The sequence below is a fragment of the Camelus ferus genome, chromosome 5 (genome assembly GCF_009834535.1).
Source record: "Camelus ferus isolate YT-003-E chromosome 5, BCGSAC_Cfer_1.0, whole genome shotgun sequence".
Lineage (NCBI taxonomy): Eukaryota > Metazoa > Chordata > Mammalia > Artiodactyla > Camelidae > Camelus > Camelus ferus.
In genome coordinates this window covers 85,513,041-85,532,594 of record NC_045700.1, presented here as the reverse complement: position 1 = coordinate 85,532,594, position 19,554 = coordinate 85,513,041, and the positions used below count along the sequence as shown (strand labels likewise).

The 19,554-nt window shown below is 38.7% G+C and overlaps 1 protein-coding gene across 21 annotated transcripts in view; it reads left to right on the top strand.

The window, feature by feature from the left end:
* Positions 1-19,554, top strand: part of DOCK10 (dedicator of cytokinesis 10) — a 241,864-nt gene that overhangs the window by 140,751 nt on the left and 81,559 nt on the right. For all 21 annotated transcript variants that reach the window (XM_032480362.1, XM_032480371.1, XM_032480370.1 and 18 more), the window contains exons 5-13: positions 1,144-1,216; positions 1,493-1,615; positions 1,856-1,990; positions 9,390-9,573; positions 10,785-10,870; positions 11,146-11,229; positions 11,350-11,505; positions 18,362-18,583; positions 18,778-18,900. In XM_032480362.1, the coding sequence (XP_032336253.1) occupies positions 1,144-1,216; positions 1,493-1,615; positions 1,856-1,990; positions 9,390-9,573; positions 10,785-10,870; positions 11,146-11,229; positions 11,350-11,505; positions 18,362-18,583; positions 18,778-18,900 (1,186 nt within the window). The remainder of the gene's footprint in view (positions 1-1,143; positions 1,217-1,492; positions 1,616-1,855; positions 1,991-9,389; positions 9,574-10,784; positions 10,871-11,145; positions 11,230-11,349; positions 11,506-18,361; positions 18,584-18,777; positions 18,901-19,554) is intronic.

Here is a 19,554-nt window from a genome sequence, read left to right as displayed (position 1 = left end):
AAAATGTTGATCAGGTATGGAGACTGTGATTCTGATCTCAAGCTTTCCACAGTTTGATAGTGAGGACAGTGTTCCTTTTTGTGCTCTAACTTTCCCTGCTGTGACCAGAGAATGGGCATTGTCATGTCTTTCAGAGGGAGGGTAAAGAATATTTTGAATCCACTTGAATCCATTTGAATCCACTGTATCCCTCCGTGGATGCGCGGTCGGGACATGTTTTGCATACTTGAGTATAAGGAGCCCTCGGTCATTCACCTTCCTATCTGGGATACCATCAACATGGGAAACTGTTTGCAATGAGAATGTTGAATGTGCTCCTGGGCTTTTTTCCTCCATAGTCAGATTCTGAGATCACTTCTACATAATTGAAATCGTTTGGAAGAAAACAAATACCCCATGCAAATTCTCCATGTAGGGTTTTCTAGCTGGGTATCAGGGAATGCCTGAATGTGAGATGATCTTGTCTGGTTTCCATTCAACCATGAGTTATTAGATAGAATCTAGCCAGACAAAGTTTATTTTTGTCTTATTTTTACCATTTATAGAGCCAAGTGTACACTCTTGTTCCTCTGGGTTGCTCAGTGATGCTCTGACATAAAAGCACTTCTGTGCTATCATGGAAATGCCCAAAGTGAGCACAGTTTGCCCCTAAGTCATGTTGGTGCAGACTTTGGGGAGAGGTCACGGTTAGGGGAGCAGCGCAGCCTAGTGGCCAGAGTGCAGGTTGGTTCTCAGGAACGTGGTTCTTCAAATGACTGTACTCTTCAGCGTGTAACATAAAAGCAAAAAAAAAAAAAAGGTGAAAATATCACTACTTTACATTCTACTTCAAAATGTGGAGGAAGGAAAATATATAGCATCAAACCTTTAAAATTGTCCCACTTGCCTTCATCTAATTAAAAAGGTTGTGTGTTAATCTGTACAAATATTAATTCTGTGGTTTAAGATGGAGATTTATTACTGGAGATAAGATATAATAGTATGGAGGAAAGTTAATACTTCCAAAAGAAATGGGACCCTCACGAGATTACATTATTTCATAAAAACCTGTAAGGAAGCCAACACAATAGCTGTTACCCAAGGAACAGCTGAAAGCAGTGTCTCAAATGACAAATCAGAATTTTTTTTTTTTTTTAATATCAGAGCAGAATACAAACCAGAGAAACTTCCTTCACATTCCTTTGAAGTTGACCATGAAGATGCTGATAAGGATGAAGTAAGTACATGGTTGAAAGTGGAATGTTTAAAACATGAGGATAATTAGTTCCCATCTTTCACTAGAGTGTTTCAAATTCTGCCCAGTTTTTCGTAAAGCTGCAGTAGCTGTGGGTGTGAGGGCTTTTAGGCAAAATGAATCATGTTTGTTTTGACATTGAACATGATTACTTAAGATGAGTCAAAGAGAGGAAAAGAAGTCTGGGTTTTAAGTGCAGTGTCTAAGATCTGGAATTCACAGACGAGTGCTGTGATGCTAATGATGCCTTTTGTACAGGATACCACTTCCCACTCGTCTTCCAAGGGCGGTGGGGGAGCGGGAGGAACCGGCGTTTTCAAGTCTGGCTGGCTCTACAAGGGGAATTTTAACAGCACCGTGAATAATACCGTCACTGTTCGGGTAAGGAGCCATCAAGATTCATCTGTGTTTCTGCCACCTTTCTTGACACGCCCCCTTCGGTCACAGAACAGAAGAGAGCCATTTACATTGCGTTTGTGTTTGGTGTCATATTTTATTTATGAGAAAGGGAGATACTCTTCTCTAGAGCAGTGCCCTAGAAACGGAGTACTCTTGACAGAATGAGAAAAACTAATTTCTGTGAACGTGCATACCTCCTTATGTTTTTTTCCCTTTGTTTAGTCCTTCAAAAAGCGCTTCTTCCAGCTGACTCAGCTGCCAGATAACTCTTACATCATGAACTTCTACAAAGATGAAAAAATATCCAAAGAACCCAAAGGCTGCATCTTTTTGGATTCCTGTACAGGTGTGGTGCAGGTGAGTAGCAATCTCTTTTTCCCTGAGGTTTTTTTTTTTTTTTTTTTAATTGAAAAATATGTTCATCCAATCATCATTCATTCATTCCAAAAATATTTATAGCGTATCTGATATGAACCAAGAACTGTTCCAAACTCTAAGTATTCAGTGGAGAACAAGGCAGCCTAGATACCTGTTTTCACAAAACAATAAGTAAAGTAAAGCAGAAAATAAGCAAAGAAAGAAGTAGAATGGAATAGCTGGTAAAATCCAGAATAAAGAAAATGAGCAGGGTTACGGAAGGGAGAGAGATGAATGGGGAAGTTGGAAAGGAATATTTATGCTCCAGAAGTGAGAAAAACACTTTTCCTTAGTATTAAATTGACGCGGAACACCGTGGCAAAGGGAAGCAGAATCATTCCACAGGCCTCATTTGAGCATCTCATTTTCAAAAAATTTATTCTTTCTACTCTGATGAAATAGCTCTCTTCATTCCCTCTTCTGTAAATCTCAAGTGTTTTAGCAGTCTCATCTCAAATTTCACATTAAGATGTTGGCTCATTGAGGTTGAGGACTCTGTTTTTGGTCACAGGCCACTAAGAACGATTTTTTATCTTAACACCAAGCCGCAGGTATTCATACAGCTTGCTACATGGCTGAGATTACATCTCAGATTAATACCAGGGGCCCTCAGATATGTGAATGCAAAACAGGGTCCTACCTCCAATCACTTAAACCTAGTCTGTATCTGGATGGTATACCTGTTAAAATCTGGAATTTCTCCAGGAAGTAATCAAGCTGAACTTTAAAAGGAAAGAATTAATTAAGCGTTGCTGACCACTCCACTAGAAGGGAAAGGTAATTGCTTTTCAACACAGATGCCAACTTGCCGTATGAAGGGGGCAATCAGGGTCTTAATGGAGGGTGGAGATGGTTTTCTGTCGTTGATCACAAAGGAGACTCTTTGGCTTTAGAAATATGAAGTATACTTCAGCAAGAAGTTAAAGATCAGTAACTTCATTTTACAGACATTGAGCTGAAAAACTTAAACATTTTCTTTTCCATCTGTACTTCCAAACTTGCCCTAGCAGATGAGTCATCATCTTTTAAGACGTATCATTGTAACCCTCTTTACGTATTAAGTTTGCAGAGGTATGGAGGATGGCATAATTTCTTCTTCCAAGAGCCCTGTAACTCTGTTGAACACACATCTTAGTGCTCCAATCTGACCTTCCACTCCAGGAACCTCTTCTCCATCCTGTCTTAGACTGTGTTTCAGTCTCTGCTTAAACAATCCCTTAGAAAGAAGATGTCATCTAAGGGGAAACATAAGTTTGGGGTGTGAAGAGGTCGGTGTTTGAACCCTAGTTTTACCGTGTACTGTCTGAGAGCTTTGAGTAAGTTACCCGAGCTCTTTGATTTAAGGTTCCTCATCTGTAAACCTAAAATAAATGTGCCAACGTGTGAAAAGGATCTGGGAGATAGCGTGTCTTCAGCCATCCTTCCCTCGTCTTTCCATTAATTACAAAGGCCATAACGTGGAGAGATGAGCAACCCATTGTGGGAAAGCCCTCCTAGAAAACATTGATTCACCTTCCTAAAATTTCTACTTAAACTTGCTAATTTATCCATTTTTTTCTTTCTTCATTCATTCATCCAACAAACTTATTTAGCACTTATGATGTACTGGGGAGCTGTGCTCAAGCATTGGGAGTTCCCTGTAAGTCATAACCAAAGAGGGATGTAGGCTCATACGTACCTATTACACAATGTCTCAAGAACTATAATGGAGGTAAAAAATGGCACTTTCTATGGAATATTCTGAGAACAGTGATAAACTCTTCTGGGTTGGCTGGAAGGATGCATAGAAAATATGGGCATGTAGGTAAGAATCCCCAAGGTAGGTTTTGCACATTGGAACACAATTGCATAATCCAACTTCATTTTCCAATAGATAGCCATTCAAATATTTAGGAATATGTATTTACATCTTTTAAAGGGTTTAGTTTGTATCCCGTTATTTTTATTCCTCTTTATCAAGAGCTTGTTGCCCTTTATAGAGGGAGGAACCTTTAGCTCCTTGAAATGACTTTGGGAAGATAGACGTCTGGGTCCCTTGTCACCTTGTGACTGGATCCCAGTTCTTATATATTTGCTTACAACTCTTTCTGACTTGTAAGTTTTTGCATCTGGAAAGAAGATTCTGAATGAGATGGTGCAAGTTTAGTCATTGTTCTAGCAAGCTCTCAAGCACAAAATGTGCCTGGAGACAAAACACATACACACACAAAAGCACAAAGCAAATGAATAATAGGATGAGTCAGACCTATTTCGTCAAGAATCATTGTCAGTTTCCTTTGAATAAAACAGAAAAGAAGAATAGACTTTTCTTCAGAAAGTGCTACCTACCATCTGGCATTCTTAGGGCGTTTAAGCTAATTAACAGTCTTTAGTGGACAAACCATTTTAGTTTGCTTTCTTCAGACCTAATCTACATCACTGTGTTTTCCTAAGAATAATCCTTGGAATCTTAGAAATATATTTCAAAGATGACTTCAAGTAGAAAAAATTTCTCAGAGACTTCAGGTGATGTTTACAGTTGGAAATTTCTTGGATCTTGGTAAACTAAAGACCTAATGGTAGTTTTCCATCTTTTTTGTAATATCATCAAACAGTATTAGATCTGTTTTATACCCCTCATTCCCAATCTGAAGCAGAACTTCTGAGTTTTGCTGCTTCAGTTTTGATCTGAGACTAAGGGTTATTTAGGCCTTTGCTATCCTACCTTGTTCCTTCAGAGTGTTTGCATTCATTCATTGGTCCAACCATCCATCCACCCTTCCATCCATCCATCCATCTATCCATCTGCATTCTTAGGGTGTTTAAGCTTATTAACAGTCATTAGTGAACAAACCATTTTAGTTTGCTATCCATCTATTCATCCCAGATCCTGCCACTGTGAAGGGAATGAATAACCTAAGAATCCTGTCTACCAAGGGCCCCTACCTCAACAGTGAGAATGACTGATGTCACTTTATACAGTGTCGACTGAAATAAATGCACAGCCTAAAAGTTAAGAGTTATGTTTTATTTGGTGGGAGGACTCGAGCCCGGATGACAGCCATTCAGATGGCTCTGAGGGACTGCTCCCAAGAGGGAAGGGAGGAGCTAGGATATATAGGAGCTTTACAACAAAGACCAAGTAGTTGGAACAATAAAAGATTGCTTGTTATCTAAAGAAAACCAGGCATCTCAAGTTAAAGAATTTAGTGCTTTTCTATGTATGGGAGGAAGCAAACATTTAGGCTCACTGAATTCATTCCTTTGACAAGCACCTAGCTATCTAGGGCCAGTATCCTGTCCTTTCTTATTCTAAGTCCGGTCAGAGGGCACCATTGTGAGTGGCTGCAGAGGCTGGGCTGCAGGCCTGTCCTCGCTGGGGGGTGGCAGCAGCCGCTTATGACTTGGTTTCAGCATTCTTTATTTACTGATATGGTTGCAGTATTTTCATTCACACTGCAGTATTTTCCTTCACAACATAAAGGCTTACATGAGGGTGAGGGTGGTGCTGAACACTGTTGGTTTCCTCCTAGGTTCTGGATCTGACACTTTGTGGAGATGGGTTCCAAGACAGTGACCTTAGGTGCTTAACCAAAATCTCGAAACTTGGATACCTTCTGCAGCTCAGTCAGGCCATTACATGAAGGAAGTAGTGTTGGGTGTGAGACAACAGGGAGCAGGTTGAACTGTGTACAACTAGTGTGTGCATGCCCACGCAAAGGGAGTCAAATTGAGAGAAAAAAAAGTGCGTCTGCCAAGGAAAACAGATCTAGAAGCCAAATATGACCTGTCACCCTCCCATTAGCAAACTTTGGCTGTAAAGAATCTCACTTCCCATGATAACAATCAAACCCAGAATGACATTTGTCATCTTCATCTCACACATTATTTGACAGCAGTTGATGGAACAGGCATTACTCCTGTCCCAATTTATTAAAATAAAACTCAGACAGATAAAGTGGCTTTCCCAAGTCAAAGAGCTAATAAATGGCAAAATCAGATTTGAGGCGGATGGTTGTCCAAAATTACAGAAAGATGCCCAAGGAGGTGCTTTGGCGATCATACATCCAGTGGACACACCTGCATAGACATAGACATTCATCCTGCATCAGCCACATATGCAGAAGAAATACTACAAGCCTATATGCTCATGTGTAGTTTTAAGTAAGATTTATTTCAGCAAATACATATTGAAAAATTTGCTATCTGCAAGGTGTTGTGGGAAAGCCAAACATGAATTGGTTGTGACTTCTGTCTTCAAAGAACTTCCGGCCTTTGGGAGGGTGCACAAAAAAACACAGAACAAATACAACATATAGATGAATAGTTAAACATGAGTGACTGATTCAAAAGTAGGTTCTGATAACATACGCAAGAATGATGTTACATTTATCACTGCATGATGATGTATCATACTGTATCTATATTGCATACATGTTACATGTTATATTTCTGCTCATTTGTTTCCTGATATTCCATTACACTAAAATGTAAGTTCAGTGAAGGCAAGCACTTTACGTGAATATTTTTTAATGCTATGTACCTGGCACATAGAAGAAAGCCAATAAATTTTTGTTGAATGAATGAATAAATTAACATACACACAATGGAAAGGATTGCCTGGATGGTAACCACCAGCGCCAGGAACCTGGGTATGATGGTGTGTGTTTCCTTTTAAAACTCTTCTTTCTGCAATGTTCTGGAAAATCTACTAGCAACACGATAGGTGCAATGGCCTATTTTGCTTGGATAACTTCCTTCGAGATTCAGCCCTCCATTGGTTTTGGTGGCTCCATTGGAGTGTCTGTTTCAAAACTTTTCCAGATGAATATTGTGGAAAGAGACCAGCTTGCCACAATTTATTGAGCACATCATATGGCATTAGGACATATTAACAGTTTGCTTATGCAGTCATGTGGAAAGAGCGGTGAGCCTGAATGAACAAAGTAGTTGCATCGGCCGCCGAGGATACTGATTTCAGGGAAATAGAGGAGAATTTGAGGAGGAGGAAGAGGAGTATGATTACTCTTTGATTATCATTTAAATGACTTAACGTTGCATTTCAAGATTATTAAAATGTCCCATTGTTTTTCTACTTTTGTCTTTTCTTTTTTGCTGTTTTATTTGCCATTATCTTGGAGATTACAGAGAGACAGAAAACCACTCAGGCATCTTAATCTTCTGCAGCATAAGCTTCTTTGCACTGCAAGTAGCTCTATTTCACTCCAAGGAGAAAAAGATAATTTGGTTTTTGAGAAGTTGTGGATAGAATACTTATGTCATTTATAAATACCCCTGTTTTATAAGAAACAAGGGCTTGTTATACTTTCATCAAATTTTTAAAAAAATTAATAATATTGTTGAAGTTGGCAATCATACTTAATTCACATACAGAATGCAATTTAGAAAATCAAGTTTTGTTAGTGTTTTGTAGTATTTTTTATTAGTTCCTTGGCATCTGCATTTGAAAGCAGGTTACAGCTCAACTCGCTTATAATTTGGATCCAAAATAAGCATTTTACATGGCTTTGCATCTGCCTGTCCCCATTGTTTACATCAAATTATTCAGGCAGACTCTTCTCATTGGTTTGTTTTCAAGAAAACACTGAGATTTGTTTGCATTTTGCTATATTCAGATTCTTAACAAGATCCTAGCAAAAGCTACACTCTGTATCTTTTTTTTTTAGATTCCACATATAAGTCATATCATATGATAATTTACAAGCCAGAAATAGACTCACAGACATAGAAAACAAATTTACGGTTACTAAAACCATAGGGGAAAGAGAGATAAATTAGGATTTAGGGTTTAATAGATACAAATGACTATATATAAAATAGAGCAGCACTAATTGTGCAGTACAGGGAACTGTATTCAATATCTAGTAATAACCTATAATGAAAACTAATATGAAAAAGAATATATGTATGTATATATAACTATACATATGTATCACTGAATCACTTTGCTGTACACCTGAAACTAACACAACATTATAAATCAACTTTACTTCCATTAAAAAAAAAAAGCTATATTCTGAGCTCTGGACATTTGTAGTTCTTTCCTGAGTGTCTCTTTCTGTTCCTGTTGTTTCTTGAAAGATATCATACTGTAATAGGAAGCATGTCTCTTTTACGCCTGCTCTCAGCCATCTGTCTTGTCCTTAGACTCTCTGTGTCAGTGCAGATCACAGACGGTTTGGACCTCCTCTGTGAGCACCCAGGGGACCGTGTGGGAGGGTGTGTGGAGCTTCTGTCCCTCTCCCCCTGGGGAGAGATTCCGTTGCAATCCAAAGAGTGAACACAAGTCACCTAAGTACACGAGGGGGGAATACCTGCCTGGTGACTGGGGTGGGAGGGTTGTTTCAGACCTTTGTGGCAGCAGCAAACCATATGATGGGAGCACATCCAGGGAACTAGAACAAAGCCCCATGGGTTGGTCACAAAATGCAAAGTAGAGATGTCAAGTTAGAGAAGAGTCTGGAGGTTGACAGAGAAGCCAGAGTCAGAAAGGAATTGGGGACCTCTGGCATATGGATGTCATTTAAAATCATTGGACCAGATGAGAAAGAAAGGAGTCTCAGGGAGAGCTGAAGGTAGCATTACAAGTCACCAAGATAAGGACGATCCAGTAGAGGTGACTGAAAAGTGGTCACCATTCAGGAGGAAGGAGAACCAGAGAAGAGTGTGGTCACGGAAACCAGAGATAGGTGGGTTTCAAGATGGAGGGAGTGGCCACGGTCTTAATTCTGCTGAAAGGTCAAGGAAGATGTGAAGAAAGAGACTTCCCTTGCAGAGTACAGCAACATGGGTTTGTTCGTGACCTTGGCAAGTGCAGCCTCTGGGAGGTAATGGGGTCAAAAGCTCAACTGGAGTGAGTTGTGAATGGAACACAAGGTGAGAAAGTAAAGGCAGCAAACTCACTGCAGCTGTTTGAAGGAAGCCCCACATGTGCCTGACGAGGACGTTTTTAAGCAACGTGCTCATCCGGTCAATGACAACTTACATAAAATATCTCCTTATGCAAAAAGCCTTGAAAGAAACCAAACAAAGTGATTCTGACCCATCTAAATTGTTGTCCTGTTTTGTAAGATCGCCTTTATGTTACGTCCTCACTTGGAAAGAACCATTAAGAACAGTCTGTCTGCCCGTCTTGGGGAGTGATAGGAATGTTAGCTATCTTGATTGTGGTGGTGGTTTTGTGGGTGTATCCATCTATCAAAATTCATCAAATTGTACATGTGAAATATGTGTAGTTTACTGTATGGGAACCATACCACAATAAAAGTGTTAAAAAAAAAAAAGTCTCTCACTCTCTAAGACTGATTATCTGATGTTTTTCTTTCCTTTTCTACTACAGAATAACAGACTGAGAAAATACGCCTTTGAATTGAAAATGAATGACCTGACCTATTTTGTGTTGGCTGCTGAAACGGAGTCAGATATGGATGACTGGATCCACACCCTCAACCGTGTCCTGCAGATCAGTCCGGAGGGGGCCCTTCAGGGCAGGAGGAGCACGGAGCTCACGGATCTGGGGCTGGGTGAGCTTCCCTCCCTTTGCCCAGTGCGTCCTGTGCATTTGGTTCATTTCAGCTTCTAGTAACTGTGGTAGCCGTCAGGTCCGGCTCATCCAGTGCTGAACTGTTAGCTCCAGGAAATCACCCCAACCCTTTACTTTTACTAAATAGCCAGCACCAGCCAGAGGGATGATTTTGAGTTGACTGGCCAGGATCTGCGGCTGACACCGAGCAAATGATCTTGAGAATCGTTTGTCAGCAATATTAAAAATGTGCCCATGATTGATGGGATGTGAGCAGGGCTAGTCTGTGTTTTATAGCTTTTCTTTAAATTTAATTAATGAATGCTATACTCTGTAAAGGCAAGTAGGCGTTGCTTCCTTTTAGTTGAAAGGCATCTTTCACTGTGCTTTTTGACCCCACTGAGATCAGCCTGAAGGTGAGAGTTCCATACGTTTTGCGTGATGTTAGAGAGTTTTATATAAGATAAAAAAATTTTCTTCTGTCCATCCTAATTCTTTCTTAAGTTTCTAATCCATTCTAGGCAAAGAGAAGAGAGTAAGAGAGAGGAAAGAAGGGGTGAAAAGTAGGGGAGAGAAACAGGTCCATAGCCACGTGGAAGACAAGTTCACCCTGTCACCTCTCCTATAGGACAACTATTTTAAGACATTTTGCACAACACCATGGTGCATTAAAACCAAAGTCTTTAAATTCTGGTAGTCTTAAGTATCATGGGAGAGAGTCACGGAATAATGAGAAAGAAAATGATTATTGATTTTAACACCACTGCTATATACCATAGTAGGTGTTATACCTTCTTGATTTACTGAATAATAATCAACTAGATTACTGATCAGAGAGTCTTAAAGAGTTTAACTAACTGAAGTTAGAATGTGGGTTTTAAATTGATGGCCTGAGAGTCAGAATCATCAAAAATATATACATATATAAGAAAACTTTAGTATGTGTTGATGAAGTCAGCCAAGTAAACATGCAGTATTGAACGGGTCCAGGGTCCTTATGGGCACAGGATGGTGTCATGGGAAGAATCCCCAAATGGTCTGATTTCCAAACCCAGCTCTTTTAACAATACCAGAGCCAGGACTCAGTGAAGGTGTCTGCTCACCAACCCTCATCACTCATGAGTCGAACCCAGTTTTGAGATGTCACAGGCTAGGGAAATGTGTGATTCATGAGGATTATTTAATAACCCGGTCTTGGTATGTGTTTTCAAGATTCCCTGGATAATTCTATAACTTGTGAATGCACGCCAGAGGAAACAGAGTCTTCAGAGAACAGCCTACACCCGGACTTCACCAAAGTAATAAAGCTGACATTTGACTATGCAAATAAACTTGCATTACTTGTGACTTACTGCTTTCATGGAAAAGATGGAAATGCTTTCTTTTAAGATTTAGACGAAGCAGTCCAGCAGTCAAAAAATAAGAGCATGTTTTTATAAGGTTGGCCGAGTGTTCTGGATGATATTAAAAGCAGAAATAATCCCAAGGAGCTACACCTTGGCCATGTGGGTGGGGCTGGGCTGTAGGTAACCGGCTGTTTAGATGCGAAGCGCTAACACGGTTTTCTCTGTAGTACCTCACAGAAACGGAAGAGACTGTCAAAACAACTCGAAACTTGGAGAGGCTGAATCTGTTCTCCCTGGATCCAGATATAGACGTAAGTTGGAATTCTCTCTAAGCAGACGTGAACTTGATTTGTACGACTGTGGTTTATAATTTAGAATCTCTTTTCTTGTGATGTGTATTTGTCGAGTGAAACTTTCCAAATTTGTTTCAGAGCTTGAAATTTCAGAAAAAGGACCATTTAGAACCTGAGCTTGTGATCAAACCATTCGAAGAAAAAGCTGCCAAGAGAATCATGGTCATTTGTAAAGCTCTCAACTTAAATCTTCAGGGATGCGTTACAGAGAATGAAAATGACCCGGTAACAAATGTAAGTTTCTCTTCCATTACGTCCAGTACCAGTCAGCCAACATCAAGCACCCCAGTCAGAATCTTTTCTATTCCTGATAACCCCAGGCACTGAGTTCATACCCTCTAGTGGACCAGGGGGTATGACTGACACATTTTCCCACATGACAAAAGTGCACAGTGTTCTGAAGTGGAATTGTCAACATGCTGCCGCCAAATTCCCCTTTTAGCTTAAAGAAAGAAGCATCAAAGGGACTAGCTCTAAAATGCATCCCATTAAATCAGCACAGTGGTTCAGAGTCTCCAAAGATACTGTTTGTATCTTCCTGGTGGAACTTGAGATGCCTTTTAAAACAACACATTTATTTTAATATTTACATGTTAATTTTAATGTACGTTAGAGAGTATTTATAACGAACAAGTCCATCTTGTGATTTCACAGCTATTACTGCTTAAGACAAGGTTAGATAGTGACCCAAGTAAAGTAATATGAGACAAATGTTAAATAAATAATACGTGTAAATGGTAGGAAAAAAAGATGCTTCACTGATATTTTGGGAACATCATTGTGCTCATTAAATCAATACAAGATGTTCTTCCTATCAAGTGGGCTCTCTTGACAGTTCTCTCTTAGTATTCTAGGGGACAATTCTATACTAATTGTAAATTTATGAGAAGGAATGGGACATTTTTTGAGAATAGACATTATTAAAGGTTGAACTATAAAGAAGAAAATAAAAATCATTCATAATCCTACCATCAAACATCATTGTTACTATATCAGCACGTTCCCTTTCATTCTTTTTTAATGCATTCTGACCTAATTTCTAGTAAATCAGTTGTCATCTTTCACCTTAACAGATCCATGATATAAGCCACGTTTGCTTTTGGAAGGGAAAAACAGCATTAAGTTCTCTCTGCAAGTTGCACACGCGGTCCCCTGCACATCTCTGTTTATGATGGAGTGAAGCGAGCCTTGTTAGTTTGACAGAGAGTGGCTGGCAGAATGGGTGGAGTCTTTCAGAAAGACTCGAACACCTACTGCCCTTGGGTCTTCAGGCACCTCACTATTCTCTGAGCATCCTTCTTCCTGGTAGTGTAGAGGGATAACTGTAGATGCTACGGACCTCAGGTTTAACGAGGAGAATCAAGTAGCACGCATCTGGCTTTCCCACTTAACCCCTGGTGGCACACTGAGCAGGTGGCTTTACCCTCAGTCTCCTCCTCTGTAAATGGGGAAAAATAACAGGAACTAAAAGTCATCGTGAAGATTAAACGAGGTAATATATGGAAAGTATTTAGACAGTGCTTGGTGCATAGTGAGCACTTGTTAAATATTCACTGTTATTCTAATACGTGGGAAATTGCTTTGAAGTTTATACATACGATGCATGCAAGGTATGATATTTTTAATGTTACATGTGAGATTCTTGTTGACAAGTGAGCTGAAACGGAAATGTATCACCGGTAAGGGAAGAGCCCTCAAAGTGAAGCTTCGTCGTGTTTTGTGACTGTAACTGTGCACTAAGTATGTGAATAAGAGTGAAAGTCGTTGAAGTCAAATGTATTCTTTGTCCAGCAAACACTTTTTCAGTGAGTCAGACTTGTTCTAGGTACAGGAGGAACAGCAGGGAGCGAGATGGACAAGACCCCTGGCCTCTTGAAGATCAGATTCTTTTTTGAAAAGACAGGGAGTAAATAAGAAAACAAGAAAATAATCAAGATGATTGTGCATTATGCAAAGTTCTTTCAGATAAGTCACTGTAGAGAGATGTGATGCAGAGGAACTGGGAAAAGGGCTGCCTCAGGTGGGGTGAGCCTGGAAAGCCTCTCTGAGGCGGTGACATTTGAACAGAGACCAAAGGTTGAGAAGGATGAAGTCAGGTCAGGGGAAAAGGTTGCAGGCAGAAGAAAGAACACATGTGCGTGCCCTGAGACAGATAAGTCGTAGCAAGTTCTAGGGACTGACGGGAAAGGCAGGCCAAGATGAGGTGGGCAGAAACAGTACGGGGTAAGATTAGGCAGGGTCTTATAAGCTGTAGTGATGAGCTCGGATTTATCCTAAGTGTGAGTGGAGGCTATTCAAGGTTCTAAAGCACTTTAAAATGGTGTGATCTAATTTGTGTTTTTAAAGCATCCCATCAGAAGAATGGATTGGAGGAAACAAAAGAGTTGACCAGGGAAGGCAGTTAGAAGTCTCCTGCCACAGTTCACAGCATGATTGGCATGAGGGCTGGCCAGGAGGAAGGAGAGAAATGGGTGGATATGACTGATGCTTTGTAGATTGAACTGAAAGGTTTTTCTGATATGTTGGATAGACAGGATGGGGGTGGGGAAGGAATCTCAAGGATGAGTCCCTAGCTTTTGCTCTGAACACTTCTGTGCATGGTGGTGCCAGGAGAGGGCTAGACTGGAGAAAGAGTACTTTTGGGGGATCCAAGCCAAAAAGTCCATATGGACACATGAAGCTTGGTGGCCTATTAGAGACCCAAACAGAGATGTCCATTGGGCAGATTCAAGTACAGGTTTGGAATTCAAGGGAGTGGCCCGAGCAGAGATGTGAATTTGGACGTCTAATCCAGGCGGTGACCTAGAGGGAATCACGTAGGAATTTCTATGTATATAGAAAAGGGGGCCAGAAAAATTTTACCTAAGGCATAATGTCATTTAATCATTTTAGTCACTAAAAATAAATGCTCTCTTTGGCTAGGTGCGATTTAAGGGTGATTTAAAAATTAAATTAAAAAACTGAAACTCAGAGATCCTGGGCTTTTCTTTTCAGTGCCAGGGGCATGTGACTCCTCCCACGTGGGTTCTTGTCTTCATACTAAAGCCCATGGTCAGAGGCTAAGTGTCTGTTTGGGCCGGTCTGGCCAACCAAGAGAACACGTCCAAGTTCAGAGAGTAGCTTTTGTGAGCCCTTTCATATCTGGTGGGGCAGAGGGATAAGTCGATTTTGAGGGCTTTGTATGTCTGTATTTTTATTTTACACTCGATATAAATGTTAAAAAACTAAGAGATTTTGTTTTTAACAATTTCATTGTGCTTGCAAACAGTAGTATAAAAAACTAACAAAACAGCCTTATCTGAACTCAGATAATAATAATAATAATGGTATTATTTTTTTTAATCTTTGTATGTTTATTCACTGATAATTCTTTTAATAATGTCACTACTTTCAAACGCATTGTTTTTTAATCAGTGAGGATGCTTTTAAATTAATTGAAATATTTCTCCAAGTTGCTGAAGAGCCAACTATTGCATTTAATAAATGAGCTTCTGAAAAGAGGCTTTAAAACTTTTTCATGATGGGGAAGCGATATTTGACAGCATGTAATTTTTCAGTCAGTCAATTGAAAACCAAATTCAAGTTGGTGGTTTTATAGTGTAAAATATTTCTTTGAAAATGGAAATCGATTCCCAAAATCTGAACTAACGAAGCTGCCTCACAGCAGAGCTACATTTAAAATATCATATTATTGGATATTTTTTAGGTAAAGTACACATAAGAAACCTATGACTTAACTTGTTAGGCTGTGAAGGTGCTTTATTAAACAAATTCTTGCTGAAAAGCCAGTGATTCAAAAAGTAAGATGTGACATTTAAGTTGAAAAGGTGGATTGGAAGAAATAAATGAATCGCCATATGAGCTTTGGTTTCTGATGGGCTGTCAAAGTAGGTAATTTATTTCCATACAGGAAGCAGAAATGAAAATCAAAATGCAGCAGTTCACACACACACACACACACACACACACACACAAAATAAGGATTTTTTTCCCTTTGACCTTCAGTATGTTTGGGGTTCCTACCTGAGTTACTTCCATGTAATTTTGTGTCTTTCAACTCTTGGCAGACTCACCACTACCCCAAACCAAGAGTTTTTCTAAACTAAATTAAATTGGTAAAATATAAAACTTCTACTTTTCGATGGTATTATTTTTTTTAAAGATAACTTATTGAATTTTATTTTATATGTATAATTCTAACATTAAGGGAGCTGGCAAGTATTGCTAATATTAAGAAATTAAACTAATATGCCTGTTGCTGGCCATAATACTGCATTTCAAAGAACACAAGATACTTATTAAACATTCAGCAAATCCACATTGGGCGAGTCCTACAATGATGAACTGAGTCACAGTGTGGTTTTTGTGTATAACTTGCTTGTCCACAGAATACTGGTGGATGATCAATTCAAAATTAAGTAGCAAAAACATACGTAAAAGTGTTTTTGGTAAGTATAGTCATCTTAAGAAGCCTGTAGTTGATTACATATATATATATATGCATGTGTATAATTATTCATATGTATTTATACATTTATATGTCTGTGTATACAATTACATATACATGTATTTATTTCAATTCTTGTTTTATTTAATTTCCATTGCATTTGAAGTTTTTCTAGTTGAAAATTATTTCTTTCTTGAGTCTTTTTTCTTCAGTTTCTGTGATACTTTGGCAGCATTTAACAATTTTTATTGACTTGTTTTTAAAAATTTCTGGGCTGAAGACTCATATATCCAACTGCCCCTGGAACATCCTACAGATGACTCTCCATGTACCAAAGAATCCATCTTTGTATCTTTATTGTGTTGGTGAATGACATTGTCATCCACTTAGTTTCCTAGAGCCCTAAGCCTGGAAATTTTCTCTTATTCACGCTCCTACAAACCTCTCTCTCTAACCAACCAACACGGGTACGTGTGCAGTGGATTTCCAAGTACCTCCTTAATGTCTCTCAAATGCGTCTTCTACAAACACATCTTAATTTTTAATTCCACTCTCATCTCACTCTGATGCTCTAGTCCTGCATTCTTTCATGTCTCCATGTCTTTGCCCCTGTTACTCAACCTGCTAGAAGCCCCTTCTGACCTCCTCTTTACCTAATTCCTACTTCTTTAAAAACTCAACCAAAGAAATCTTTCCTTTCCTTTCCATTTTTATTTCCCTTCCCATTTTCCCTTTATCTCACATCTTCTTCCTTCCTAGCGTGGTGACAAGAAGTGAAGGGGGCAGTCACACACAGGCTTGGAGCACAAGAAATCCAGATGGTGGTGGGGAGAAAGCCACATGGAGGCTCAGAGGTGCCGTGCCCTTGGACTTGTGGAGATATGGGGCACTGTGCAGGGTGGGGCAGAGGAGGCAACTAGAGAAGATGGTGACTGTGGTTGGGAGATGGATTACTTTGAAACAGCAAGTAAATTGATTAAACAAATGAGGAAATAGATTAATGATAATGAGAGCCAAGTTTTTGACTCTTGGAAGAAATACTTAAAATATGAAAAAGGGGCAGGCTAGAGGGAACCTTTGAGGATTTGGATTGGAAATGGAAGTATCGACATGAACCCATGAGTTTTTAATAAATACTCACGTACAGGTAGATATAAAGAACTCATTGTAACTGTGAATATTGTACGTATGTGTATGTACGTGTGTGTGTGTCCCAGAAACAATGAGTATAACAAGCACCCCAATCTTGGTTTCTAAATGTCACCGTCACTAACAGGGACAGGGCTCTTGGAGGAATGGCTGGGGCATGGAAAGTACAAGATAAGCCTGGAACATCTTGGATAAAGGGGTGCTCAAGAAGTGATGGGGAGCTGCCGTAAAGGCACAGGTGCCACCCTGAAGGGTTTGCCTCTAGCCAAGTCTGGGGCAATTTGAGTATCGCTGTAAATAATGATAGAAAGAGGTGGAAATTTACTGATAAAATAGCAATTCATGAGTCTATATATATATATATATACACACACACACACAAACACATGTATCTCTCATTTTTAATCCCTATATATGTATATATGTGTATATATTAATATATGTATATAGGTATAGATGCATATATGTATGGACATATATATGTGTATTTATATACATTAAAAATGAAGGATAACGGGGGGAGGAGATAGCTCAGTGTTAGAGTGCCTGCCTCGCATGCACAGGGTCCTGGATTCAATCCCCAGTACCTCCACTTAAAAAATAAATAAATCAATCAATCTAGTTACCTCTTCCCCTAAAAAAAAAAAACAAAAAATGAAGGATAAGGGAATGTCCATTATTACAGTAGAATACCAACTAACAAATATAGAAAGAATAGTGGAACCAGAAAACCACCGTTGGTAGTCCTCATAGTGGGGGTTGATTCCAGTGAGAGTTATGAATTGGGTGGATTGGGTTTGACAAGTAGCAGGACATTGGGGTAATCTCAGAATATATCTCCAAAAAGGCTAATCACGTACCAAAGGGAAAATGAAGACATCATAATGGAGAAAACTGGAAGACGCCAACATGACCAGAATGTTTGGGTTAACATTACCGGTGGTGAGACAGTTGACTTTTTGTGTTTTCGATATGATGAACTATGAAAATCAAACATCAAACTGAGGTATTACTGCCCCAAAATAGAATGACATGAGTCTGACAACGAGGAATCATCAGGATACTGACATTGCAGACGTTCACTGAGCATGTAAGGGAAATAACTAGAATTTTTTAAGGTTGAATTTGCATATAATACAACATATGAAAGAGAATATTTGGCAGGAAAAGTCAAATGAAGAAACCAACAAAATACAGTGCTGGGATCTGCAACCACTGGTAGAAAGGATTCTGGGAACATTCTTACAAATACTACTTTTTAATATTGTATATAATATACATACTGAGTATATTTTATATATATGTACTATAATTATATATAGTTTTGTAATATATTTATTACACATAATATATTATAACATATTATAAATAGAAATATTATACTATGTATAAATAGAAGTATTTTATCTACTGCCTTACTAAATAGTGTACCAAGAGGCTATTGTTTGTGTAATGATTTTATGCCACACCATCAATTGTTCCTTTTTCCCACAGATTGAACCTTTTTTTGTGAGTGTGGCACTTTATGACCTCAGAGACAACAGGAAGATCTCTGCTGATTTCCACGTGGATCTAAACCACCCTGCTGTCCGGCAGATGCTCCCAGGGGCTTCCGTGGCTTTGGAAAATGGAAACATCGACACTGTCACTCCCAGACAATCAGAAGAACCTCCCATCAAGGGATTTCCAGAGGAATGGCTAAAATTTCCAAAGCAGGTGGCACTTTTGTTTACTCATCATGGCGGGTGGGGGGGGTGGATGCTGGTTCCATTCTTACCAATAGATTACCTAAGATGAGCAATTTTTCAAATAAAAATTCCCTTAAAGCTGTACTCTAAAAAAAGTAGAATTTTGTAAATGTCTTCACTGTGGTTTCCCAGATGCTTATTAGCTGTTTTCTTTGTACACAGGCTATATTTTCTGTAAGCAATCCACATTCTGACATTGTTTTGGTGGCCAAAATCGAGAAAGTACTGATGGGAAACATTCCAAGTGGTGCTGAACCTTATATTAAAAATCCAGACTCCAACAAGGTAATATGTCATCTTTTGATAAATAATGTATATTTAATATTGTATTTATACTATATATTGATATATTATATATTGTGATATATACTATATTTATATTAAATATTTATAAATAATTTCAATTGCTTTCAAGAAATAAAATCACACTGCCTTGATGAATTATCAAGTTTGATAAATAAGTTTTGAAATACTCACTTATTAGTGAAATGAGTATCCAACAGGAAGTTTTTAAAGTATATACTCTTGGCTTATGTCTTTTGACTCAGCAACTCTGCTGAGAATCTATTGGTAGAAGTTAATTTTAAAAGTGAATAAAGCTTTAACCCCTGCCGAAGGACCAAAGTATTAACAATAATGAAAAATCAGGATTAATCTGACTGAAAACATGGAAATACAGTTTACTAAGACATCAGCAATGCTTATGTTGAACTAAATGAAAAGGTAAAATAATTAATTATTTACCAAATTATAATAACACCTAAGTGAAGAAAGAAAGAGAAAAGGAAATGCCATAAGCTCTTTAAATGGTGGGACTACAGGGAAATTTTTTCTGCTTTCTTTTTTTGATTGCTATATTTTCTATAATAATTGAATGTTATTATTTAATAGAAAATAAATATTAAAAATCTATATTATCCACACAAAGAAGTAAGTTGG